General features: G+C 45.1%; 2 protein-coding genes across 8 annotated transcripts in view; both read left to right on the top strand.

The window, feature by feature from the left end:
* Window positions 1–422: 422 nt before the first annotated feature.
* MPZL3 (myelin protein zero like 3) lies at window positions 423–23724 on the top strand. Of its 4 annotated transcripts, none has more exons than XR_007156295.1 (7): window positions 423–569; window positions 9374–9540; window positions 12993–13203; window positions 15255–15420; window positions 16458–16481; window positions 16979–17042; window positions 20865–23724. XR_007156295.1 is itself a non-coding variant. In XM_047878094.1 (6 exons), the coding sequence occupies exons 1-6, from the start codon at window positions 497–499 to the stop codon at window positions 20889–20891; spliced, it is 708 nt and encodes a 235-aa protein (XP_047734050.1). In that variant the 5' UTR covers window positions 423–496; the 3' UTR covers window positions 20892–23724. The 4 variants fall into 4 exon arrangements, 1 of the variants encoding a protein (XP_047734050.1); XR_007156294.1 differs by having other exon boundaries at window positions 16455–16481; XR_007156293.1 differs by having other exon boundaries at window positions 16455–17042.
* A 1043-nt stretch (window positions 23725–24767) lies between these two features.
* Window positions 24768–25478, top strand: part of JAML (junction adhesion molecule like) — a 28075-nt gene continuing 27364 nt past the window's right edge. For 2 of the 4 annotated variants that reach the window (XM_047878092.1, XM_047878091.1), the window contains exon 1: window positions 25262–25375. The gene's annotated coding sequence lies outside the window, so the exon portion shown is untranslated. Of the gene's footprint in view, window positions 24785–25261; window positions 25376–25478 lie in introns of those variants that run through there. The other 2 variants (XM_047878090.1, XM_047878093.1) reach the window with 2 other exon arrangements.

The following is a 25478-nucleotide window of genomic DNA, read 5'->3' as shown; positions in this document are numbered from 1 at the left end:
AACACCCAATTTACGTAGGCACTTAGCTGGCTTTCGAACAGCAACACATAAAAACCCAGGCACTAAAGACACTTGAGATACACATTTATCATGAAGGCCTAATACATATTTATTGACTGATGCTGTACGGTCTCCTAGATCTCTCCTAACCAAAACTCTAGAAACCTATTTAAAGACCTCTGGAAGAGAGTCGGAGAATCGAGACTATTTAGTACTGCAGAATCCCACACAAATAAATTGTAATTTTTCCAAAGTCGGTGGCTTACTTCACCGTCAAGCAACAGGGAGTAATTAATTCTTACTCGAAACTTAAAAGAATCGCTTGTCGGAGCAAGTTTCAGGTGTGGCCCTGGAAGGATGCCACGTTCCTATGGCAACCTCGAATCGCCATTTGAAGCGTTCTCGCGACCTCCCGCCCTGACGTCACTTCCGGTATCACCTGTGTGGTTACCGGGAGCTGTAAACAAGGTGTGCAAGCATCCAGAGAGCTGTCGGGATGCAGCAGAGCGGAGCGGGTGGAGGCCGTGGCTGCGCTCTGCTCCCACTGCTGGGCGTCCTGCTCTTCCAGGGTGAGTGCGCCGGCTGGTTCCCCCAACTTCCGGCCGGGGGGTTAGGGAAGATGGTCGGTTTTCCGGTTCCGGTGTGTGGGGGGGTCTCAGGAAAGCCCCCACATGGCTTCTAGCAATGCAGGAAATGTGAGGGTGTGGGGAGGCCGCTCTCTTCCAGTATTCGCCACCCACTGAGCAGCCTGTCAGTGCATTTCCTGAGCGCTGGGGACGACGGACCCTTTGCGTGACTCGCTTTGTATCGTGGTGCTGGCACGACTTCATAGAACCACGGAGGGCTCTGGCTTCGGGGGCACCCCGTCCTATCCTGTGATGACTTATCAGCGGTTGACCCTGCTGTGGTTTTGTGGGCTGTGTGCCCTGATTAGGATGGGCCAGTTCTAGTGCTCAGTAGTTTGGCTCAGTAATTTGGGGACAGAGAGTGGTAACTGTTGGTACGTTTGTTTTTTGTAGGTGGTTGTCAGGGACTAGGAAGTAAAATGGGCATTGGTCACAGAAGGGATGTGCTGTGATTTCGTTAACGCTGGAGAGGCATTTGGTTGAGGAAAAGCCACTGCTGGAGCATTTTAACGACATTTTTAAACTACAAGAAAGGACATACATTTTCTGTTAACATCTTAATCTATTAACCAATATCAGAAGTGCAGTCTTCACGCTATGGCGCGTTCTAAGGATTTGGATACATTTTGCTTTGATGCAATTTTCAAATTGCATACATTTCAGCCCAACCTAATTGCCTTCGTTTTAGGGTGCCATTATGTCCTGCATTTGTGTGTGTGTGTGTGTGTGTGTGTGTGTGTGTGTGTCTTCTCAGGAAGTCGTATGTTAATAGATCAGAGTGAATTGTTAATTTCATAAAATTTCCCTGTGGTTAAGAGGGAATTTCTGAAGGGGGGCTTTAACATAAAGACATCAGTTCTAAATCTTAGCATGTAAGGCCAGGAAGTTTTTATTTATTTGATGACTAATATCCATGTTGCCAGCACACTCCTTGGTCCCTCCCAGCTCTCTGTGTCATCACAGGTGTCCAGTTTTTCAGCTAAATTATTTTGCAATATAATATGTAGACTGACCTACTGTAATCCTAGTTTCATCTCTCCCCATCCCCCAGATATTCAAAAGTTATCCTATTGAGAAAAAAAAATCTAGAAATGATGAATGGTTTCGCAAACTTGATGTCGTTTCACATAGAAAAGCATCCATCAATTATAGCAGACCAAATAATTCAAACTTCAAAGTTTGTAACCTGTATGTACTTGAGTTGATTTATCTTTGTCTTTTATTTTATTTTTTAATGTTTATTTATTTATTTTTGAGAGAGAGAGAAAGCAGGGCATGGGCAGAGAGAGAGAGAGAGAGGGAGACAGAGAATCCCAAGCAGTCTCTGCCCTGATAGCCCAGAGCCCCGGGAACCCCTGAACACTGAGATCATGACCTGAGCTGAAACCAAGAGTCAGATGCTTAACTGACTGAGCCATCCAGGTGTCCCTGTCTTTTGTTTTTAGAGCTGACTTTGGCTCAGGCCCTGATCTCTTGGTTTGGTTCGTGGGTTTGAGCCCCAGTGTGGGGGCTCCACGTGGAGCCTGCTTGGGATTCTCTCTCTCTCTTCCTCTCTGCCCCTCCACGCTCTGTCTCTCACTGTCTCTCAAAATAAATAAGTTCAACATAGCTTTATTCAGATAGAATTCACATGCCATACAATTTACCCATTTAAAAGGTCCAATTGAGTGTTTTTTAGGGTGTTCACAGACTTGTGCAATCACCACCATAATCAACTTTAGAATGTTTTCATCACCCCAAAGAGAAACTCCATATGCATTAAGTCACTCCCCATTCCTCCCTTCCCCTGCCCAGGGGCAGACACCAATTTACTTTCTATTGCAATGATTTGCCTATTCTGGACATCTCACATAAATAGAATCATACAATATATATTCCTTTGTGGCTAGGTTTTTTCACTTAGCATGTTTTCAAAGTTCACCCATTTTTTGGAATCTGTTTCACACCAGTGTTTATCTGCTTTTCCCCTTCAAAGATAGGACCCATTAAATGATTAGCTTGTTTGAATTCTCCAATTTGTAAACATAGTCCCGTTATATCAGTTGTCAAGTACGTGGAAACGATAGTTTAGGCAGCCTAGGGTTCTTACGCTTTTCTCCATTTAAGTGTGCACTTTTGTGAAGCAAACGTTGACAGCTTTGTATTCTGGGAAATTGAGTGCGTAAAACTTGGAGTTTTGTTTTGTCATATTTTTTTCTTTCCTTCTGTGCATAAAATTACATATGTTTCAGCGTGATATTCTTGTTTTCCTCCCAGATTAAAAAAAAAACTTGTTAATGGTTATATTTCTGTTGTTGGCTATTTTGACTTGGCAAGAATGCTTTTTTACTCAGGAGAAAATATAAATATCCCTAAATACATTGGGTTTAGGATGAAAATTTCCGAATGAATGTAACAGTGGATTAGTTATTTTATTTTATTTTATTTTATTTTATTTTATTTTATTTTATTTTATTTTTTGGGTAGAGTAGACAAATTATTTTACATCTATTGATTGTAACATACTTTTAATTTTTAGAAACTAAATTTTTAGAAACTAATTTTTAGAAACTAAACATACCCGGGTAACTGGCACCTAAGTCAGGATTTAAAGTGTCACTGGTACTCCAGAAGCCTTCCTTATACTTCCTTCTGGTCATTATCCCTTCTCCCTGCAAGGGAGAGACAGGTACATTAGTTTAGTTCATCCATGGATCTTACTTTTCTCTATATACTTAAGACCCACTTATCCAATTTTTAGATTTCAGTAAAGTGACTTTACATATTGATAACTTTGTGGTGAAATCATGCTAATGAACACAGAGTTAAGATATATTAACAAGAAATTGGTTGTTAGGTAGACTTATTAATGGGGTACTTACTCTAATTCAGTAACCAAAACTTGGCCAGAACTTGTAGATTTTATGCTTGTTTGGCAAGAATTTTTGTTTCATAAAAAGGAAACTGAGTTGATTTGGTTCAGTTGAATAGTACTGAGCATCCACAATGCCCTGGGTTCTGTTTTGATGAGCTCAGCCTCTATTGGAGAAGACAGACAAGCCAATAGATAATTTTAGAATCTGGTATTAAGAGAGAAATGTGCAAGAAACTGTGGAAGCACAGAAGAGATGCCCTTAATCAGCCATGAGGATACAGGGAAGACTTCCTGGATGTGCCACCAAAGTTCAATCTTGAAAGAAGTTGAGGGGCACCTGGCTGGCTCAGTGGGTTAAGCATCTGACTTTGGCTCAGGTCATGATCTCATGTTTCCTGAGTTTGAGCCCTCTGTGCTGTCAGTGCGGAGCCTGCTTCTGATCCTTTGTCCGCACTCCCCCTCCCCTGCTTCCCTGCCCCTCCCCTGATGATTCTCTCTCTCTCTCTCTCTCTCTCTCTCTCTCTCTCTCTCTCTCTCCGCCCCCCCAGCCCCAAATAAATAAATACACTTAAAAAAAGAAGAAGGAGGAGGAGAAGGAGAAGTAGTAGTTAGAGATAGGGAGTAAGTAAATTCCAGACAGAGAGAGGAACATGAATAAGGCATAGAGTCTTTAAATAACTTTCCAGCAAATTTTTTGAGACGTATACTTTGATTGGGTTAACTTAAATCACATGTGGAGTGTGTGTGTGTGTGTGTGTGTGTGTGTGTGTGACACAATCAGTGTGGAGATGGCTGGAGGGCTGGAGGGACATTAAGGAGATTCTGACTTATAACTGTAACTCACATATTTCTTCTTTGCTCTAAACCAGGGCCGGCAAACTTTTGTAAAAGGATAGAGGATAAATATTTTAGGCTTTGTGGGCCATAGGTCTCTGTTGCAACTGCTCACCTCGGCTTGAGTAGCGCAAAAGCAGCCCTAGACAATATCTAAATGAATAAATGTGGCTGTGTTCTAATAAAACTTTATTTACAAAGAGTCATCCTACGTTAGATTTGGCCAGTGGGCCATAGTTTGCTGACCCTCACCCTACACCAACTGTCCACTGACATTATCTCTTGGCTATCTCAAAGGCCCATTAAACTTATCCGACATCAAGCTAACGCTTTCTCCCCTTCCCTTCTCTAGTCTTTCCTGTGTCAGTGAATGGGTATCACCAAGTCAGAAACCTGGGAGTCCTCCTTGATACTCTGTTTCCCTAACATTCCACAACCAGTCTGCCACCAATTCTTACTGGTTTTACTTTGTAAGTATGGTCTTCCTGGGTCTTTCCATGTCCACTACCACCGTCTTAGTTCAAGCTTTATTTTTCACTTGGCTATTGGAGCAGTTTTCTAAGTAATCTCCTTATATTTACTCTTGACTCCTCCTCAGTGTCTTCCCTAGAGTGATCTTTTAAAAATGAAAACCTCATCATGTCTTTTTTTCACTCAGTCCCACATTTAACTGTTTTCCATGGCTTCCCACTACTCTAAGAATAAGGACCCAAATCTTTAAGGTTCTGTATGACCTGCTTACCACCCATCCACATCTCCCTTTCTCTCATGCTGTTTGCCTTCCTTTCGGTTCCTTGGCTGCCTGTGTTCCTACTTGGCACAGGACCTTTGCATATGTTGTATTCTCTACCGGGAATGCTCTCCCTCTCCTCACTTTGTCACCCTTCCTTCAGAGCTCAACTCAAAAAGCAACTTTTTCAGGGAAGCTTTCATTAACCACTCCCTGCTCCCCTACTGTAATAGGTGCATTTCTGCTACTCTCTTGGTCTTTGCTTCAGAGTACTCGCCAGGTTTTGTAATTACACGTTTGTCTTTGTGATTGATTTGATTGATATGTTGAACTTTTGATGTATTTTAAGCTCCAAAATAGGGAGCATATGTATTTTGCTCATGTTTAATTCCAGGCTCAGAGGGTGGCACACAAATGGATGCTCAATTACTATATGTTTGAAGAGTGAGTGAGTGAATAAGTGTATTGTCAAGAAAGCCTTGGGATGGAGAAGGTCTAGGAGCAAGCAGTCCCCGCTTTAGAGAGATCCAATAAAATCAGGATAGGAGGACACCTATTGGAGTTTTTCCAGTTTTAGGACATGATGCTCTTTACCAGAAATGGTAGTGGCGTCTGGATTGTGCTATAGGGGTCCAGAAGTGAATGGGAAGGGGGGAAATGGAGATGCCAGGTGTATCCTACTCTTTCACAAACTTGGCTTAGAAACGAAAGAGAGGGCAGTAGCTGGTAACACATAGTATCATGGGGTTAAGGGAAGATCATTATTATTTTGTTTTATTGTTATTTGTCTACCCATTTTTAAGGATGGGAGAGACTTCTTTGTGTTGAAACGAAGAGGCTGAGCGGGGAGAGGGCCCTCTGGAAAGGAAGAGGTGGAAGATAGTAGAGAGGGTTTTTCTGCTGAAGCAGGGCTTGGAGGGGAGGGCTCCAAGGCAGGACCAAAGAGGATGGCCTTGCATAGGAAAAGGGACACCACACCCTTTCAGACTGAAAGTATGGGTGGGTGTAGATGCAGGAAAATGCGTGGCTGGGCAGTTTGTAAAGCCTCACATTTCTTGAAAAAAGTAAGAGGAAACGTTTTCTTCTGAGAAAGAGGGATTTGGAGGTTGCATAGAGGATGGTGAGAATGGCAAAGGTGTGAGGAATCCGAAAGAGGAGCTGATCAAGGCTGCTGCCTTAAGGGCTCAGCTATGGGTGGAATCCATGAATTTCTCATGGTAACTATCTGTGCAGTTGTGTGATTTTTCTCCTTTACCGTACACCAGCCACAGCCTAGGAGGTCATCTCGGGCTGAGCTTTTCCTGAATGGGTGCACTGGAAAGAAAAGGGTGTAGAGGACTTAAGAATGTTGGAAATACTGTAAAAAAGGGGGAGTGGAAGAGACTGCGTGACTAATGAGCACACTTGGTTCCTATACTAGAATTTCTGGTGACCTGTCCACCTCTTTCTCTCAGTCTGTGTCTGCTCCCTTCCCTCTGAATTTTTGCCTTCAAGGTGCTCACGAACAGGGGAAATAGTCTTTATAAATTGAGGGCAATCAACAGTATATGTACCTGAGGAGCATTATGTACTATTTGTTATGAAAACAGTGAAGAAAGAACAGTCAACTGCACCCAGATGAATCTGGGAAGGCATCACAGAGGGGGCCGCTATTTGGACAGGGTCTTGAAGGTGTGTGAACACCGTGGGGGTGGTGCACACAGGCAGGATTGGTAGGACTGGGGAGAGCCTTCCAGACAATGCCACATTCGAAGAGAGGCACAGTGGCGTGAAAGGACCTAGTAAATTTGGGAAATGGTGGATATTCTGGGCATGGTGGAAGGGATGGAGGGGACGGGTAAGTGGGTGGAGTAGAAGTTTGGGGCCAGTCTGTTCACTGTTTGGATTTTATTCTACAGCTCAAGAAGGAATTATTGAAGGTTTTTGAATGTTTGTGGTGTTCATTTAATAACAACAGCTAACATTTATTGGAAGATTCTATTTCAGACGCTATGCTAAGCATTTTTGTGTTATCTTATTTAATCTTACTAGATCCTAGCAGTGATCCAAGGAAGTAGGCCTTGTCGCTCTTCCATTTACCAAGGGAGGAAACTGAAGCTTGAGTAGGTTAGGCAACTGTGATCCAAATCTTACAGCTAGAAAGTAGCTGGGCTAGAACGGAGGTCCAGGTCTATCTAATTCTAAATCCATGCTTTTCAAATCTCTCGACTGTACTTACGTTTTAGGATAAAGGAGTAATATGGGGAGAGTGTAGATTATCCATCCATTTTCAGCTCCCAGTTAAAAAAAAAAATTCTTTTTTACATTTATTTATTTTTGAGAGACAAAGGGAGACAGAGCGCGAGTGGGGGAGGGGCAGAGAGAGAGGGAGACACAGAATCCGGAGCAGGCTCCAGGCTCCGAGCTGTCAGCCCAGAGCCCGACGTGGGGCTCAAACCCACGAACCGTGAGATCATGACGTGAGCCGAGGTTGGATGCTCAACTGACTGAGGTGCCCCTCCAGCTCCCAGTTTTTGAGCTTGTTCTTGAGTAATGAGTAAGGTGGATCGGGAGTGAGGGCTCAGGAGAGAGTAGGGGCTGAGGGATGAAGGCTTTTGGGGCAGAGGAACATCATTTGCAAAGTCATAGAAGGAACGACAGATCTAGCATGGCAAAGCCAGAGTGGATGCGATGGAGGAAACAGAAGTAATCCTTATCTTTGAGATGGGTCAGATCTCATTCGAGTTGTGAGCTCAGCCTTGGTCTCCTCCTTTTAAGAGGAATGCGAACAGACTAGATTATCTTGAGAAGAGCAAGAAAAATGATTCAAAGCAGACAGAGGTGAAGGCGTTGATGACTCATAGCTGGGTCTGTGACGGGCAGGGTTGAGAGAGTGTAGGCAGAACTGAAGAGGTGGCCGTAATAAGGTTGAAGCCATCTAACATGCACGGGGCGCTTATTCAGGGGTAGGCAGGCTTTCCAGTGTTACACCTATTTTCACTCATTTATTCCTCACAGTGACCTACTGAGGCCAGCGCTGTTATTCTCATGCCCACCAGGGTGAGAAACTGAAGACTAAAGTAACTTGCTAAAACCACAGGGCCAGCAAGTAATTCAGCTGGGGTTTGCCTCGACCGGAGGGCCTGCTGGTTTTCAGATTGGTGTGTGGGTTCGCGCTCTGAAACCTTGCTGCTCCGTTCCGCCTTTGGCCTGCCGAAAGAATCATGGCTTGTTGCAGTGGAGAAGGAAGCGGGGAAAACAAAGTGCGGGTGAATTTCCTAAAAAATGACTCTCTGGTGGAAGATAAATTTCTCCTCTGCGTTCGCTGAACGCGGAGGGGATTGGTCAGAGGAAAGCGGAAGCTCTTCCAGGGGGAACTGGGATGCCAGATTTGGATATCTGAGCCTGTTTTGGCAAGAGTTCAATCTCTGGAGGGTTTAGAAACGATATCTTATTTTTACTTTTTTTTTTTTTTCAACGTTTTATTTTATTTTTGGGACAGAGAGAGACAGAGCATGAACGGGGGAGGGGCAGAGAGAGAGGGAGACACAGACCCCAAAGCAGGCTCCAGGCTCTGAGCTGTGGGCACAGAGCCCAACACGGGGGCCCCAACTCATGAAGAGTGAGATCATGACCTGAGCCCAAGTCAGACGCTTACCCGACTGAGCCATCCAGGTGCCCCTTTATTTTTACATTTCAGAATGCATTAAATTGTTCTGTTTTCTTCCCCCATGATTTACGTTTAATGGATGTGGGATTCATTAACCGGAGGGAAGAATAAAATACAACCAGATAGAACCTCGGAGCAGCTTTCTAAAATTCTTTGAAACAAAATGCCCTATTCTTGTTTCCTGTTCTCATTTTGCTGGTGGTCGAGACAGCGGTAGCTTTGGGTTACAACTGTGCTGTACTTGGGGATAAGTCCCTTCGACCACAACAGCTGCCGTAATTCCTGGCGGGGAGTGGGGGTGGGGCGGATGTGTGTGTGTCGAGGGGGAGTGAGTGGCTTTGCCTTTCAGCTGCTGTGGGCAGACCGACTTGTTTGTACTTCATTTGGCCACAGTCTGTCTTTGGAAAGATGCTGGTGTTCTAGATTTTTTAGGTTTTAGATGGTGTTTAGGTTTCAGGTTTTCACCCAAGCATTCGTGCTGTGACTGAATATCGCAAACTGACAAAAATACTCTCCTTGGTTAACGCAGATATCTGCTCCTTGGCCTTTTGGGCCTGCCTGACAAGAGATTTGTTACGCCGAGAGCCCTGAAAATGATAGTGTCTCCGCACTGTTCACTCACATCTGTATATCCCGCCCAGCCGCATACCTTTTAAATGTTTGGGCTTTGCTCTGATTAGGTGTTTACATCGCCCTTTCCTTGGAGATTAAAGCGGATGCGCATGTCCGGGGTTACGTTGGAGAGAAGATCAAGTTGAAATGCACCTTCAGGTCGACTTCATCTATCACTGACAAACTCACCATAGACTGGACGTACCGACCCCCCAGCAGCAGTCGTACCGAATCCGTGAGTATTTCCTCTTGAGGAAACTTCTTTGAGTCTTCTGTGGCCCACAGCTCTGGAGTCCTTTTACTCCAAGTCCCAGGCCCCCCTTAGACCTTCTCATCTTAGAATCAAAGATAAGCTTCTGTCCTATATGGCATCCATTTGGTCACGTACGGCTTTTTATTGTTCTATGGGAGGATTTTGTAAATACGCTATATAGGAAAAAAAAATTGCCAGAAACTCAGAGGAAATGTGGTTCACTTTTGTTTCCCGTTTGTTGTTTCTTTTTGCATGTTTTCCTAGCTTATTTTCAGATTCCAAGTACTACCACGAGTGTCTCCAGGACTGCTGGCTAGAAAAAATTCTATCGGTCCCAGTCATAGACATCCTGTCTCATAAAGCTGCTCATTTCCTGTGGCATGAGGTTGTCTCAATGGGTGTATCTGTTTGTGTATCTGTTCTCAGTAGATTTATCTTGGCACCGTGTCCTAGCATGTAAACATCTGCACTGATTTATATAGTTCCCTTCAAAGGGGATGGTGGCACCTCGTGTTGATGACAGATGCTGTTGGTGACAGATGGCCTTGCAACGTTAGAAGCAATATACTTTATACACACATATAACACACATTTATGGCCCAGATCCCATTGTTGATGTCTAATTGGAGATTGCAATGCTATTAAAAAACCCTTTCTCTTTATGCTTCCAGCAGCATCCTTTGTTCAGGAAAGATGCTATCGAGGATGCAAATGTCATAGCTGTATTTTCGAAAGTATCCCTAGTTTGTTTATACTGTGTTCTTCCCTGGGAAACTTTCTCTTTGATCTTAATATATAAGGTTTGGGTTTTGTTTCAGGACCCATTATTGAGAGCCACAGAGCTTGGAACCAGGTAGGGGGCTGCAGTGAAGGAAGCTAGGCTGTATTCCTGGTCCCTCTTCTTAAAACAGTTCATTTTGTTTTGAGTTATCGGAAAACTATAGCTGGCCTTAGTTGGCTCTGCCTCCTTGGCCAAAAGCAGGACAGCGCAAGCAGTGGGAATCTTCTTGGGTCAGAAACCTTAAATGCAAATAGCAGTTCTCATATGGTGCTGTTTTTTCTGTGAGACTGATTAGAAAGCCAGCAAGCTCACCTGCATTGGAATCAGCGGACCTTTATTTATTTTATTTTATTTTTTTTAAAATTTTTTTTTTTCAACGTTTATTTATTTTTGGGACAGAGAGAGACAGAGCATGAACGGGGGAGGGGCAGAGAGAGAGGGAGACACAGAATCGGAAACAGGCTCCAGGCTCTGAGCCATCAGCCCAGAGCCTGACGCGGGGCTCGAACTCCCGGACTGCGAGATCGTGACCTGGCTGAAGTCGGACGCTTAACCGACTGCGCCACCCAGGCGCCCCCCTTTATTTATTTATTAAAAACGCTTATTTATTTATTTATTTGAGAGAGACCAAGTGCTAGTGGGGAAGGGGCAGAGAGGGAGGGAGACACAGAATCCGAAGCAGGCTCCAGGCTCTGAGCTGTCGGCACAGAGCCCGACGCGGGGCTCGAACTCACAAACCGTGAGATCCTGACCTGATTTGACGTCAGCCGCTCAAACGACGGAGCCACCAGGCGCCCCCTGGAATCAGTGGACTTTTAAAGCCCCGTTACATGATGTCGAAGTCCAGGCCAAGTCAGTCAGGATTCTGTCTGAGTAATCGGTTAGCGAGTATTAGAGAGTCACCAGTTTAACGTGGAACCTGCAGGTTGGATTAATCTTAGAGATACACAGCAGGATTTGTTTTGTCAGTGAGGAGCTTCAAGCCCTTTTACAGAGATGCTGATGATCAGTGGTCGGCATTCTTCACCTCCCTCTTTGTTTTCAAGATTTGATTTTTAAGTAATCTCTACACCCAAAGTGGGGCTCGAGATCAAGAGTCGCTGATCCACCGACCGAGCCCGCCGGGTGCTCCCTCCCTCCCTCCTGTCTCATGGCGCTCGTCACACACGTTATTATTTCTTCCTATCTGAATTTCCCCCTTAGACCGGAAGATTCATGACAGCAGGGACTGACTATGCCTGTTTGGCTCTCACCATATCCTTTTGCTTAACCCAGTGCCTAGCGCATAGTAGGGGTGCCGTAAATATTTGTCGAATGGATACATGGATAATGGAACTGAGAAGTGATTCAGCATCTTCTCCGGGAAGTTGCTCTTCAAAATTGGGCAATTGAGTGCTTGCAAATGGGAAGGTACCAAGTAAACAGATAAAGAGGAAGGCCTTGAAACGTTGCATAAGAGAGAAAGATCATATTGTACTGTAGTACTTGCCTGGCCCACCACCAGACATATACTGAGGTGCTTTTGGTGACAAAGTGTCTGATAATTGATCTGAAGCAACGTCGTTTTGATTCAACAGACATTCATTGAGTACTGATCACGTATTTGACTTGGGGTGGGTTTGTATTAATTGCCAAGATAACTTGAGAGACGCTTGACTATATCATAAGAGAATATTTGAGAATGAACAAGTACCTTCCCTTGCCCACTTACTAGCTGTGTGCCTTTGAGTAGCTCGCTTAGTTTTTGGGCTTGTTTCCCTTTCTATAAATTTGGAATAGTTGTACCAGCCCCATGGATAGTTCACCGTTGTTATGACACTCAAGTGAGTAAATCTATGGGAATCATTTGCAAACCATAAGGTGGTATACAAATAATTAGCTGTGACTTTAGAGTAGGGTTTCCCTGGGGTGCCTGGGTGGCTCAGTCGGTTAAGCGTCCGACTTTGGCTCAGGTCATGATCTCACGGTTCGCGAGTTCGAGCCCTGCGTCGGGCTCTGTGCCGACAGCTCAGAGCCTGGAGCCTGCCTTGGATTCTGTGTCTCCCTCTCTCTCTGCTCCTCCCCTGCTCATACTCTCTCTCTCTGTCTCAAAAAAAAAAAAAAAATTTATAAAAAAAAAAAAGAAGGGTTTCTCAGCTTTGGTACTACTGACATTTTGCGCTGGATAAGTCTTTGTTGTGGGGGCCTACCTGGCACACTGTAGGATTTTTATCAGTATCCCTTGACCTCCACCCACTAGATGCCAGTGGCAGTCTCCCCACCTGTGACAACCAAAAATGTCTCCAGATATTGCCAGATGTCTCCTGGAGGCCCCAATTGCCCCCACCCAGTTGAGAACTACTGCCTTAGGACTTCAGGGAGAATTTGGAAGAGCGTCGAGAGTTAGGATTCTGGGACTCTTTTGTCAGGCCTTTTCCTGATAAGTTGTATTAACTTGTCTTTTAGCCTATAGGAGGGAGGTGAACAAAACGTGAAAATAAAAAAATAAAAATAAAAAAATAGGATGGAGGTGAACAAAACATAAAAAAAAAAAAAAAGTCCAACCGAGAAAACCCATCATGCATTTGCATTTTGTTTTGGACCTACTGAGCTTTACATTGTCACTGCAGTTTGGAAATGAACTTTCTTTCCTTCTGGTGTTTGCTTTTCTTAGATTTTTCATTATCAGTCTTTCCAGTATCCAACCACAGCAGGCACGTTTCGGGATCGAATTTCCTGGGCTGGAGATGTGTACAGAGGGGATGCGTCTATAAGCATCAGCAACCCTACCCTCAAGGACAATGGGACATTCAGCTGTGCCGTGAAGAATCCCCCAGACGTGCACCACAACATTCCCGTGACAGAGCTAACGGTCACAGAGAGGGGTAAGCTAACTGCCGCCAACCTGCTGCGGGGCTTTGTGCCTCCTGTGGCGCTTGCCCGGGTGGTCAGGGACAAGCTAAACTACCTGTCTTTGTAAACCAGTCAGTCAGTGGGGACTTCTGCCATGCTAATTGTCTCTTAGGATGAATTTCTTAATCTTTACTTTGCAACCTGCAGCTGTCATTCAATTGTTGTTCTAGTTTCCCCGTGAATCTCTTTTATTTTAACTTCAGGTGACCAGAGGTCTTGTGGGATGCATGGCAAACCCCTCCGTAAAGGGGGGCTTGTTACCTGTGTGCAAGATAGGTCATTTGATTTCCCTAGTCCGTTTGCGCCCTCAGTTGCGAGGCCGTGTTCTTGCCCGTGTCTTGAAAGGGTGCCCCCTGTAACGAGGGGGGCAGCATACTTCTTTTATGTTGGAAAGGGCAGCAGTTTCCTTTTGGTGTGAAACCCAAGGAAAGTAGGTTAAGGACTGACCTTTTTTTTTCCCGACATTATTCCCTGGTGACTCCTGAGTGGCTATTCTAATCCTCAGTTGGATTGGAGCCAAAGACCTAGAGATACAGAACGGCACTGTGGTTCGTTACAGATGGCCTATCATTTCACAGGTCTTTCTCAAGTCTGTCTGTCTGTCTCCCTTCCTTTCCCTTCTCCCTCTCTTTCTTTAAAAAAAAATTTTTTTTTTTTTTTAACATTTATTCATTTTTGAGAGACAGAGCATGAGCTGGGGAGGGGCAGAGAGAGAGAGAGAGAGAGAGAGACAGACACAGAATCCGAAGCAGGTTCCAGGCTCTGAGCTGTCAGCACAGAGCCCAGCGCAGGACTCGAACCCACAAACTGTGAGATTGTGACCTGAGTCCAAGTCGGATGCTTAAGGGACGGAGCCACCCACGCGCCCCTCTCCTTTCTTTTGTTAAGATGGTAACTCAAGGTTTAGGGGCGCCTGGGTGGCTCAGTCGGCTGAGCGCCCGACTTCAGCTCAGGTCACGATCTCGCGGTCCGTGGGTTCGAGCCCCGCGTCGGGCTCGGGGCTGATGGCTCGGAGCCTGGAGCCTGCTTCCGATTCTGTGTCTCCCTCTCTCTCTGCCCCTCCCCCGTTCATGCTCTGTCTCTCTCTGTCTCAAAAATAGATAAACTTTAAAAACAGAAAATTAAAAAAAAAAAAAAAAAGATGGTAACTCAGGTTTCAAAGATCCAGTCACACTCACGCTGCTGGCTGCAGTAGAAAGTAGTATAGTGTTTTTGGAAGACAGTTTGGTAGTATGAGTCTGTGTGCCCCTCGATCCAGGAACGCCATGTAAAATTTTATCTTAAAGAAATAGAGGCAGATATGAAGATTTACGTACAAAGATGATCATCATAAAGTAACTTGTAGGTTCAAGGACTTGGAAACAATTTGAATGTCTAGCATTGCAATCCTGGTTCAACAAATGACTCAGTGTGCTAGAATACTATACTGCCGTTAAAAATAACACCCAGAAGGAATTTTTAATGACCCGAGAAACATTTATTATATGGTACCTAAAAGAGGGGTCTGGAAACGGTCTGTAAAATATGATCCATCCTTCTAAAAATGTGCACTCTCCTCCCTACCTGCAGACCCTTACCCACGTACTCCAAGAAAGCACTGGACGGGTAGATACCAATGCGTTAATCCTAGGGAGTGGGACCGTGGCTACGTTTTTATTTTTGTCCCTTTGTGTACTTCCTACCCCTTCTACCATGAATTTATTCCTGTTGTGGTCAGAAGAAATACAAGAGCAGGGGCACCTGGGTGGCTCAGTTGGTTGAGCACCGGACTTCGGCTCAGGTCACGATCTCGCGGTTCGTGGGTTCGGGCCCCGCGTGGGGTCCTGTGCTGACAGCTCCGAGCCCGGAGCCCGCTTCCGATTCTGCGTCTCCCTCTCTCTCTCTGCCTGTCCGTGTCTCAAAAATAAATAAACATTAAAAAAAAAAAAAAAGAAATACACGAGCAAAAGTAAAAGCTTTCTCATGTCAAAGGAGGCCCTTTTGCGTGTCCCGCCCTCTCACCTTCCCTTTCCCCCCCATCTAGGGTTTGGTATCATGCTCTCCTCCGTGGCCCTCCTCTCCGTCCTTGTCTTCGTCCCCTCAGCCGTGGTGGTTGTCCTGCTGCTGGTGAGGATGGGGAGGAAATCAGCTGGGCTGAAGAAGAGGAACAAGTCTGGCTACAAGAAGTCGTCTATTGAGGTGTCAGATGAGTAAGTCCGGCTGGAGCCCTGAGCAGCCTGTCCCTTTCTTCTTCGGAGCTGTGCTTTGTGGACAGAACCCAGAGATCTTTGTGGACAGAATCCACACCTTTCCTTCTTCCCAGGCCAAGTTTAGTTCTGCCGAGGAGTCCCAGAGGGAACGTTGGAGGTGAAACTGGTGGATATTAATTCGGAGAGAGAGGTGGAGGGGTGAACAGTATGGTCCTACTCTCTCCTTCGGAAATCAGATTAGACTCTGCTATGGTTCTGCGTACACATCCCCAAGGAGATCACATTCCTTCCAACTTGCCAGGAAATTCCAACAAGTCGGTTATTTTTCCCTTCTTGTTTCGACACCAAGCTGATGTCTCCCGGCAGAAAATGCCTAAGCAGTGAGGAAGGCCTTAAGAATAATAGCCTTAGACGGCAAAAACCGATTTAAAGCAGCAAGGTCTGTTCTTGGTCAGCAGATGCTCTGAGGGGCTAATGGGATTGTGATTATCCAATCGCATTTATGAAACGTCATGTTGCCAGTGAGCAGGCATGATCCAGTATTTTCTCTAAGAATAAATCCACTAAAAAAAAAGGGGACAGAGTCTGCATGAAAACCCTTCCCATTCTCCATTGTCTATACCAGGGGTTCCTAACGTTGGGAGGGAACGCTTACCTGGGGAGGGTCTAAAATGTTCTCTGTGTGTGTGTGTGTGTGTGCGCGGGCACGTGCATGCGTGTGCATTATTTCACGGGAGAGAGAGGGCCCTTTCCAAGGAATCTGTGGGCCCGCTAAAAAGGTAATGAGCTCTTGGTAGAAATACTAAAATGTCTATTTCTAAGCACAATGTAACAAGCCTCCTCCTTAGGTCACATTGTTTCCTGACATTTCTTCTCTTTCACTCCAGCTATCAGCTGCATTGAGCTTATTTGCTTCTCTGAACACACTGTATACCCTCAAGTCTTTTTTTTTTTCCCCCACATGCTTTTCTCTCACTTGGAATCCTCCCCTTCCCTCTCTTGTTTGCCTGGAAAACTCTTCCTTGTTCTACAAGAAGACCCAGATGAAGTGTCTCCTTCTCGTGAGTGTCCCTGAGTCGTCCCCCTCCCCCCCACCCCGGAGAGTAGGCCACTCCCTCCTCTTTGCTGCCATAGCAGTTTGACCTTAAAGACTGAAACATTTTATTACATCGTGTCATAAAGTACTCATTAAGTTTCAACAGGTTTCACACACCCATGAGATTGTGAGCTCTTTAAGGGGCAGTGTTTTATTTATGTCTGTACCCCCAGCTCAGCACAATGGCTCATCCGTGGTGGCTCATACATTCGTTTCTAAATGAACGATTGGGAACAACCCCTATTTATTGGGCACTTCCTATGTGTCAGGCACTGTGGGACGTGTTTTACATGTGGTTATTTTTTATCCCAGAGCTTAAGTCACCTGCCTAGTCACCCTGCTAGTAAGTGGCAGAACTGGAATTTAAAACGCCACCTGTCTGACTTCAACAGCGGCGTGCTTAACTGCTCTACTGTGCCGAGGACAGTCATTGTTCAGATCTGGTTTGTCCTTTTTCTCCAGCACTGACCAGGAGGAGGCGGACGACTGCATGGCGAGGCTTTGTGTTCGTTGCGCCGAGTGCCTGGTAAGCCCGTGCCATTTCTTGGTTTGCTCTTCACGCTCCTTCTTCCTGCTGACTTACGGGGACCCTTGCTCCCAGAGGCAGCAGAGGATGCTTGGATAGATCCAAGGCAAGGTCTTCCCTTAAAGCGTTTCGGTCTCAGGGAACCCCTACTGATTCTTTTTTTTTTTTTTTTTTTAAGTAGGCTCCATGCTCAGTGCAGGGCCTAACACGGGGTTTGACCTCACAGCCCTGAGATCAATACCTGAACTGAGATCAAGAGTTGGATGCTTAACCGAGGGAGCCACTCAGGCGCCCCGACCCCTGCTGATTCTAACCATTATTTTGTTTTCTGTCTCATGGGCATAGAGTGATGTCCTCAGGTTAGGGAAGGGACCGTGTAGAACTGTGTCAACTGACAGCGAACCCCCTGAAAGATGGGTGCCTTAAGCCACCGGGTCACACTAGCAGATTTTGTCTGGTCGGACTCAGAGTCCTGAATTGAACTTTCCTGCTGTGTGTCAGTTTTTCCCCCCGGGGGAATCAGCGCGATACAACCTTTTGGGTGACTTGTGGCTTCGTCAATAGGAAGTACCCCTGTCGGAAGGCCAGAGTTTTGATTTAAATTTCAAAAGGCTGTCACCCCTCGCCTTTTAAGCTCTTGCCATGATTGGTTGGCTCGTGCGGCTGTCCCAGGGTCCTAGGAGGAAAGACTCTCTGATGTGGTGCAATTGGAAACAGGTCAAAAGCAACTTACGATCTAATATGAAACATACCTGTCATTGCCGGGTTTAAGCTGGAGTTCTCTTTGTACTCATTGCCAAGCTCAGCCCTTGGCCAGGTGACCGCAGCGTTCTTTTGTTCCTCTCGTTTTCAGACTTGAGTGTGATGGGTAAGGCGAGGGACAGTGCCGGTGAGGAGGACCTAGTTATAACCCTTCGGGGTTTGAGTACTTTGATGACACAAAGTAAGAGGGTTCTCATCCAGCTTTCAGATATTAGTTCATTCAGCAGTTATTTAGTGAGCCTCTGACATGTGCCAGATAGGATTCTGGGTACTTAGGAAGCATGAGTGAACAATACTGACAAAAATCTCTGCCCTCAAATAACTTACATTCTTTTCCATGCCTAGAAAACGCTCATTCTCGGGGAGCCTGGCTGGCTCAGTCTGTAGAGCACGGGACTCTTAATCACGGGGTTGTGGTTTCAAGCCCCACATTGGTGTAGAGATTACTTAAAAAACAAGAAAGAAAAGAAAGAAAGAAAGATAACTCCAAGACACAACTGAAATGTCACTTTCTCATAAATTGGGGTACAAACAGTAACTAATGAAATCTTTTAAAAATAAGTGAACATATGTTATATCAGATGGTCCTCAATGCTATAGAGAAAAATAAAATAGGGAAGGGAGACGGGATGGTTGGAAGGCGGTATGATATTACATAGGGTGGCCAGGGATATCATCATCACTAAAATGATATTTGAGCAGACACCTAAAAGAAGCAGATAGGAAGCCATATAGCTGTTCTGGAGGAGCATTTTGGGCAGAAGAAATGGTAGGTGCAAAGGCTTTAAGGGGGGTGGGCATGATTGGCATGTTCTAGGAATAGCCAGGAAGCCAGCGTGGCAGAAACAAAGCAAGCAAGGTGAAGAATTGTATTCATTGGTATCAGAGAGAGAATGCTCAATCTTATAGAACATTGCAGGTGATGGGAATGATCTGGGCGTTTATTCTTAATGAAATGGGATGCGCTAGAGGTTTTTGAGAAGAGCAGAACCGTGAACTGATGTCTGTTTGCAAAAGGTCATCCCGGCTTCTGTATTGACAACAGGTAGGACCATGGTCAGGGGACCCTGACAGTCAGAAAGCCCAGCTAAGAGACCTTAGCAATGATGCAGGTGAGAGAAGATGGTACTGGTTTGAACCAGGGTGGTAAGAAGTGGTTGTGTTCTGATTATAGTTTGAAGGTGAAGCCAGAAGGATTTATATACATATTTCATGTATATGGGATAGAATGAGGAGTCAGGGATACTTCATTCCCTGGTTCTTGACTTTAGCAACTGGTGGAATAGATAGAAAAGGTAGATTAGATGTAGACCAGAACCCTGGAGCTCTCCAAGATGGATAGACTTGGCAAAGGAAGAAGAATTGGTAGAGGAGTCTGAGAAGGAATGTCCAGCAAGCTAGGAGAAAACCAGGAGGGTTTGCTATCCTGGGAGCCCAGTGAAGCTTGAGTTTCAGGGAAAAGAAAGTGATCAGCTGTGTCAGTTGCTGCTGAGTCAGGTCAAGTAAAATGAGAGCTGAGGGTTGATTACTGGCCGGTCTGGTGGTGTGGGGGCCGTTGGTGACCTCGGCAGAAGCAGCTTCCGCGGGGTTGGCGGGGAAGAAAGCCCGACCGGGGCAAGGTCAAGAAAGAACACGACGAGAGACGTTGGCGACAGTGGGTGTAAGCAGCTCTTGCAAGGAGTTTTGCTGTGAAGAGGTGCAGAGAAAGAGGGCAATAGGTAGCAGGGAGATGTGTTTCAAGGGTTACCTTTCTGTTGAAGATGAGAGAAATTACGGCACGTGTGTATGTGATGGGAACGATTCAGTAGAAAAGGGAAAAATGCTGCTGCAGGAGGGAGAGAGGAGGTTGCTGGGGTAACTCCAGGATGCAGTGGACAAGCGGGGATGCTGGCCTTAAATAAAGGCGGGGAGAGCAGACCCATAAGAATAGTAAGGAAGACCACACAGTTGGGCCCCGATGCAGGGGAGTGGGCACACACGGTGATGGGAGCTTGCGAAGCTTCCCTGCCGACTACTCTATTCCCAATGTGGGGAGAAAGCAAGGTCGTCAGCTGACAACAAAGTGAGGAGTAGGTGCTGGAGGTGCTGGAGGGAGGTTTGGGGAAGGAGGGAAGGCTATGGAACAGTAATCCAGGAAAACGAATGGCCTAGAGAAATGTGGTCTGCCAGGTAGTTCTAATGGGCCACTTGAGGTTAGAGGTAATGAATACAAATGTAAATAATAAGAGTGAGGGGCGCCTGGGTGGCTCAGGGGCTAAGGGTCCGACTTCAGCTCAGGTCATGATCTTGCTGTTCATGAGTTCGAGCCCTGCGTGGGGCTCTATGCTGACAGCTCAGAGCCTGGAGCCTGCTTCGGATTCTGTGTCTCCCTCTCTCTCTGTCCCTCCCCCGCCCACATTCTGTCTCTCTCTCTGAAAAATAAGTAAGCATTAAAAAAATATATATATATGTTTAAAAATAAACAATAAGAGTAAGAATGAAAATAATGGTACCAGTAGCCAATCTTTAACAGCACTGACAGTGTTAGGCACAGGGCTAAGTGATTTCCATACATGGTCTCATTCAATTCTCATAGCCTTTCTATGAGGTGTCTATGAGTATTTTTATAACCCCCATTTTACAAATGAGGAAACTGAGGCTTAGAGACCGTTAAATAACTTTAAAGTTCACACAGCCAGCAAGGGGCGGAGCTGGGGTTGGTGCTCAGAGAAACCCAGAAGCCGCAACTCCTCACTATAGTCCCTCGTGTTCTGCTGCAGACAGGCGCCTTTTCCTGCGTGTTGAGGTTTTAAAGAATACCCGCCACGGAAAAGGGAACCACTAGGGTCTCAAGACAGAAATTAGCCCCAAAGACACGAAATATGTTGAAGTCCTGTGACATTTCATGGGGATGTAGGTGTGTCGATGACGTTAATTTCACCGTTAATGTCGCCCCACGCTGAGCTCCATCCGAGGGGGTCCTAGAATGTGGTCTTCGTCTAAGGTCTGAACTATACCTGGTGTGGTGTCAGTGGCATTATACTTCATATAAACACCACAGCTGCTTTTCTTTCCCTCCAGGATTCAGACTATGAAGAGACATATTGATGAAAGGCTTCATGATGTAAGAAGAGTCACCTGATAGAAAATATCCCGTCCCACTGGCAGCTAAAGCCTCTCAGAGAATCGAAGCTGCTTGGATCGCTGTGCCGGAGGATTCTGGAAGCCATCCGTAGAGACGTTAGGAACCATTTATTTATTGAACAACTGTTCTTTTTATATTTATGAACTGTTCCAGAACTCCCAGAAGAAACTCCTACCTACCCCTTCTAATAACTTATGCTCTAATTGAATGAAGGAATTCTCTTCCTGAATAGAAAGAAACTTTTTGTTTTTGCCTTTGCCCTTGAACGTGTTACGTGCTTTCTTCTGGTTACTTGAGGGAAAATCCTGAATGTTGGCCACACCGCTGAGGCCAAAATATTTTTAAAAAATGAAATGGAGCTTGTAGTGTCCAGATGTGCGGCGAGACGAGATGTTTGGGATAAGTATTCTTTGGCATTTGCTCCGTGAATGTTTTCAGCTGCGGATCAGCGCACAGCATGTACTCCTTGGTTTAATGACATCATCCGTTGTGTTTGGGTGACTCGGAACTCTAATTTCCATAGAGTCGGTAGGGCCCGGAGCCCATGGTTTGCTTTGACTGGGCTTTTAAAGTATTAAAGTGTCGTCAGTGTCCAATTAAGGAAAGGAACGGTGACGTAGAGGGATCCCTTTCTTTTGTGTTGCTAGGTGCAGCTTCGAAAGGTTTTGTGTTTTTTTTGTGGGGAAATGTATAGACTATTTTATCAGTTATTTGCAAGGAAATCATCTTTTTTTTTTTTTTTTTTTTTTTAACAAATGCCACTCCAGAGTTCAAATGTTGGATTTACTTTAACGAGGCTTATGTTTATCGGAAATCATCTTTTGACCTTTGTTATTCTTCAGAACTTTTCTGAGTTCTAAAATGCGCCAAATATGAGTGAACCAAGGTATTTGCAAACTGTTTTTGTTTATGTCGTATTTGACATAAGGAAGTGAGGTCTATACTTCTCTATAGTCTATACTTCTCATTTCTATTCTCTCAGTACCTTATATCAGCTTCCTCCATTTTCCTGCAGCAACTGATTTCAAATTTTAATTTACGTGGGATTTTCTACAAGCCACTAAGTAATACGTGTGACATGTCCAGAAGGGCTGATAGTATAGTCCTCTGTAAAAGAGCGATAGAGTTCACTTCTCGATTATGAGAGACAAAAATTATCCTCCCTCCTCCCGTCTTTGTTTTTTGTTTTGTTTTGTTTTGTTTTCCCATGGTTCTTCACTAGGTGGCTAGGGAGGTTTCCATATTATAGCCTAATACACCCCATGTGTTACACAAAAAATCACTTTGCCCAGATTTATGTTTAAAAATTTGGGTCATTAGTTCTGGAAGTCATCAGTAAAGCCTTTAAGAATTATGATATGGGTTTGGCCTGGCCTCGTTTGTTAATCTAGTCCATACATAAGAGAGTCTGGTTCATTAACAGATATTACGATTTACCTCTGGTCACGTAAGGAAGTGAAAGAGGCAAAGACACATTGACTGTTTATTTCCAGTGGTTGAGCCTCAGAGTCTTGGGCTATTTGTCAAGTATATGGTTGTCTGGGGCCAGCCTGGTGACAGACACTCTGACACCACAGCAGAGAGGGGAAAACATATTTGAGCAACAAGAGTAAATAATTTGGGTTCTGGGAGATTTGAAGATAGAGACCCAATTGTGGGGTAGACTTTTTGTGGGTCTGAGAAAGAGATGATGTGACAGGAACCCAGTTAAAACCGCATTTCATGAATTGAGGAACCGGGTTTGTCTGGGGTTTCTTGTAATTTCCTTTCAGGTGTGTTATGAGGATTAATCCAGTTGTAGTAAGCTTGTCACTGTAGGTAAAGGGTGCTGTGTGACCACTTGGTCATGTTATTTTGTAGCCTCGATCGTGATTTGAACAAGTCCCTTTCTTTTTAAGTGACCGAACAACAGCATCCTTCGTGGTAAGAGAGTAGACTGGGGATTTAGTCGTCTCCGTGGGTTTATGGTCGCACCAGTCATAAGGCTTCTGTCAGCGTTCTTCTTTATCTCTTACATTGAGGTCTGGGTTACAGCCTTCCCCCCACCCCCAAAAGGAGCAAAAAGCAGTTCCTTTTTTTTTAAAGATGGAAGAAAGATAACTTTTTTAAACGTACTCTTTTTAATACCTTCTAAGGTGCTATTCTCCCTCTCTCTCGTTTTCTTCTCGCTGCTCTGTATGCAGAACACATCAAATGAAGACCAGCCTTGTCTAGAGAGGGAATTGAATTCTGAAAGCTTCAGAGGGGGTTAAAAGCCTTTCAGAATTTTTCTTTGGCTGCCGGCGGCTTTCCTCGTGGCTACACTATCTTACAAGTTTCGTGCATTGAGCTCTCAATTCCGTTATCGAATGTGAATTTATGAAATGCTTTGTGTTTCCCACGGGTCCCCTTGCCCCAGGCTTCGTGGAGAAGGTACTAGGTCTCCGCAACTCCCAAATCGTGCGCTGGTGTTTCAAGAGGGAACGTTGAATGTTCCTGTTTAAGGAGAATGTTTGGAGGCCAAATCCTCAATCTGAACCTTCTGTCGTGTCACTCAGTTACGGTTCTAAAAGGGAGCCGGGAAGACCCCCCGGAGAGCGGACCAAGACTGTCATTTAATTGCACAACAGAAGAGGCAGCCCCATTCGTTCGATTCCTGCGTTGGACTGTTGTTAACCGCTGCATTTCACAGCATTTTTGTTTTGTTTTGTTTTGTTTTGTTTTGCGGGAGAGTGTGCACTGTTGGGCCATGTGCACAGACGTTGTAACTCTTGATATCTTTACCACATCACAGTTAATAAACTGCTTTGCACTTTCTGGCTACTTTCTGGTGTGTATCGACCTATAAAATGGGAGCTGTCATGTGAAAGGGGAGGAGGTTGTGGTTTTCAGCCTCAAGCAGCCATTCGAGTCTAAGCTTTACCCCTGCAAGACCCTGCACGGATTCAGTGGGGTGCTGGAGCCGGTTCACCCAGCAAGAGCTGATCGTTAAATTTTTAGGAATTTTGCAAACTGATTGTTAAACCATTGGTGGCTTGAAATAGGCTGTGGTGGGTGTTTATGTAAGTTGCTGGCTTACCAGTACACTATTGCTCAAGAACCATGTAGCATAGGGGCGCCTGGGTGGCTCAGTCAGTTAAGCCTCTGACTTCGGCTCAGGTCATGATCTCCTGGTTCATGAGTTTGAGCCCCTCATCGGGCTCTGTGCTGACAGCATGGAGCCTGGAGCCTGCTTTGGATTCTGTGTCTCCCTCTCTCTCTGCCCCTTCCCTGCTCACACTCTGTCTCTCTCTCTCTCTCTCAAAAATAAATAAACATAAAAAAAAAAGAACAGTGTAGCATAGTCCTTGAGAGGAGCAAGTATTCAACAACTTTTCAAATGATACAGGACAAGTTCCAAAAAACCATGATGGCCATGTGTAGGTAGGTCAAGCCAGCCCAAGCAAGGTTGAAGGTGTGCACAACTGAGAACACTTATTTTGAAGTGGCAACTTATTTTTTTTTTTTAAATTTTAAACATTTATTTATTTTTGAGAGAGAGAGAGAGAGAGACAGAGCACAAACGGGGGAAGGGCAGAGAGAGAGGGAGACACAGAATCCCAAGCAGGCTCCAGGCTCTGAGCTGTCAGCACAGTGTCCGATGCAGGGCTTGAACCCACGAATCATATCATGACCTGAGCCGAAGTCGAACGCTTAACCGACTGAGTCACCCAGGCACCGCTGGAGTGGTGACTTAAAAGCAAAAGATAGTTTGAAGCGAAGAAGCTTTGAGTTCTTATCTACGATGTCCAAATCACTCAAGGGGTTCTCTGGGGGGATAAAATGCTACTTGCATTCTGGAAATGCTGATATCACATGGTCAGAGGACACCAACATGGTAAGCTGGAGGACTGAGCAGGCTTCTCTTTGGAAGCAGGGATTGGGTGATTGCCTGGCTACATTGCACCTATGTGTTGAGAGAAGAAAATAAAAGAGGTTGCTGTAATTTTCCTTTTATTATCTTATTTTATTTTTAAGTTGTAGATAAAGCAAGCATAGGAGAGGGGCAGAGGGAGAGAGAGAGAGATTGAGAGAGAGAGAGAAAGAGAGAGAGAATCTCAAGCAGGTTCCACACTCAGCTCAGAGCCCATCGTGGGCTTGATCCCGTGACCTTGGGATCATGACCTAGCTAGAATCAAGAATCAGACACTTAACCAAGTGAGCCACCCAGGCGCCCCTTATTTTGTCTTATTTTATTTTGTCTTATTTTATTTTATTTTGTCTTATTTTATTTTATTTTTGAGGTTGCTGTATTTTAAACAGAGCAAAGTGTTCTGTGTTCATCTTAAATCCATTGTTCTTTGTTTGCATGTAGCTGATTTCTCTCTTGGGGAATGTGTGCCTGATGCCTTTCAAGACCCCACCCTCAGAGAGCTCTCTAGAAGGGGAGACAGCCCCTGCTCAGGTCTGGAATATGAGGCTCTCCTCGGTAAGTTGAATATATATCTTCTTTTTAGCATGAAAATATAAATAAAAATTGGGTCATGGGCCAGATAACTGAAATGAGAACCTTGATTTAGAGGTTCCTGTTT

Source organism: Prionailurus viverrinus, chromosome D1 (genome assembly GCF_022837055.1).
Source record: "Prionailurus viverrinus isolate Anna chromosome D1, UM_Priviv_1.0, whole genome shotgun sequence".
NCBI classification, from domain to species: Eukaryota; Metazoa; Chordata; class Mammalia; order Carnivora; family Felidae; genus Prionailurus; species Prionailurus viverrinus.
Note: the sequence above shows the minus strand (reverse complement) of the source record. Positions and strands in the feature narration are given on the sequence as shown.

What these genes read in the sequence shown, in the direction of transcription:
- MPZL3 (XM_047878094.1), top strand. Translation starts at nt 497, where the DNA reads ATGCAGCAGAGCGGAGCGGGTGGAGGCCGTGGCTGCGCTCTGCTCCCA. An exon ending in GGGCGTCCTGCTCTTCCAGG is followed by an intron (nt 570 to 9,373) that starts GTGAGTGCGCCG and finishes TGCTCTGATTAG; the next exon opens with GTGTTTACATCGCCCTTTCC. An exon ending in TTCGTTGCGCCGAGTGCCTG is followed by an intron (nt 17,043 to 20,864) that starts GTAAGCCCGTGC and finishes CTTTCCCTCCAG; the next exon opens with GATTCAGACTATGAAGAGAC.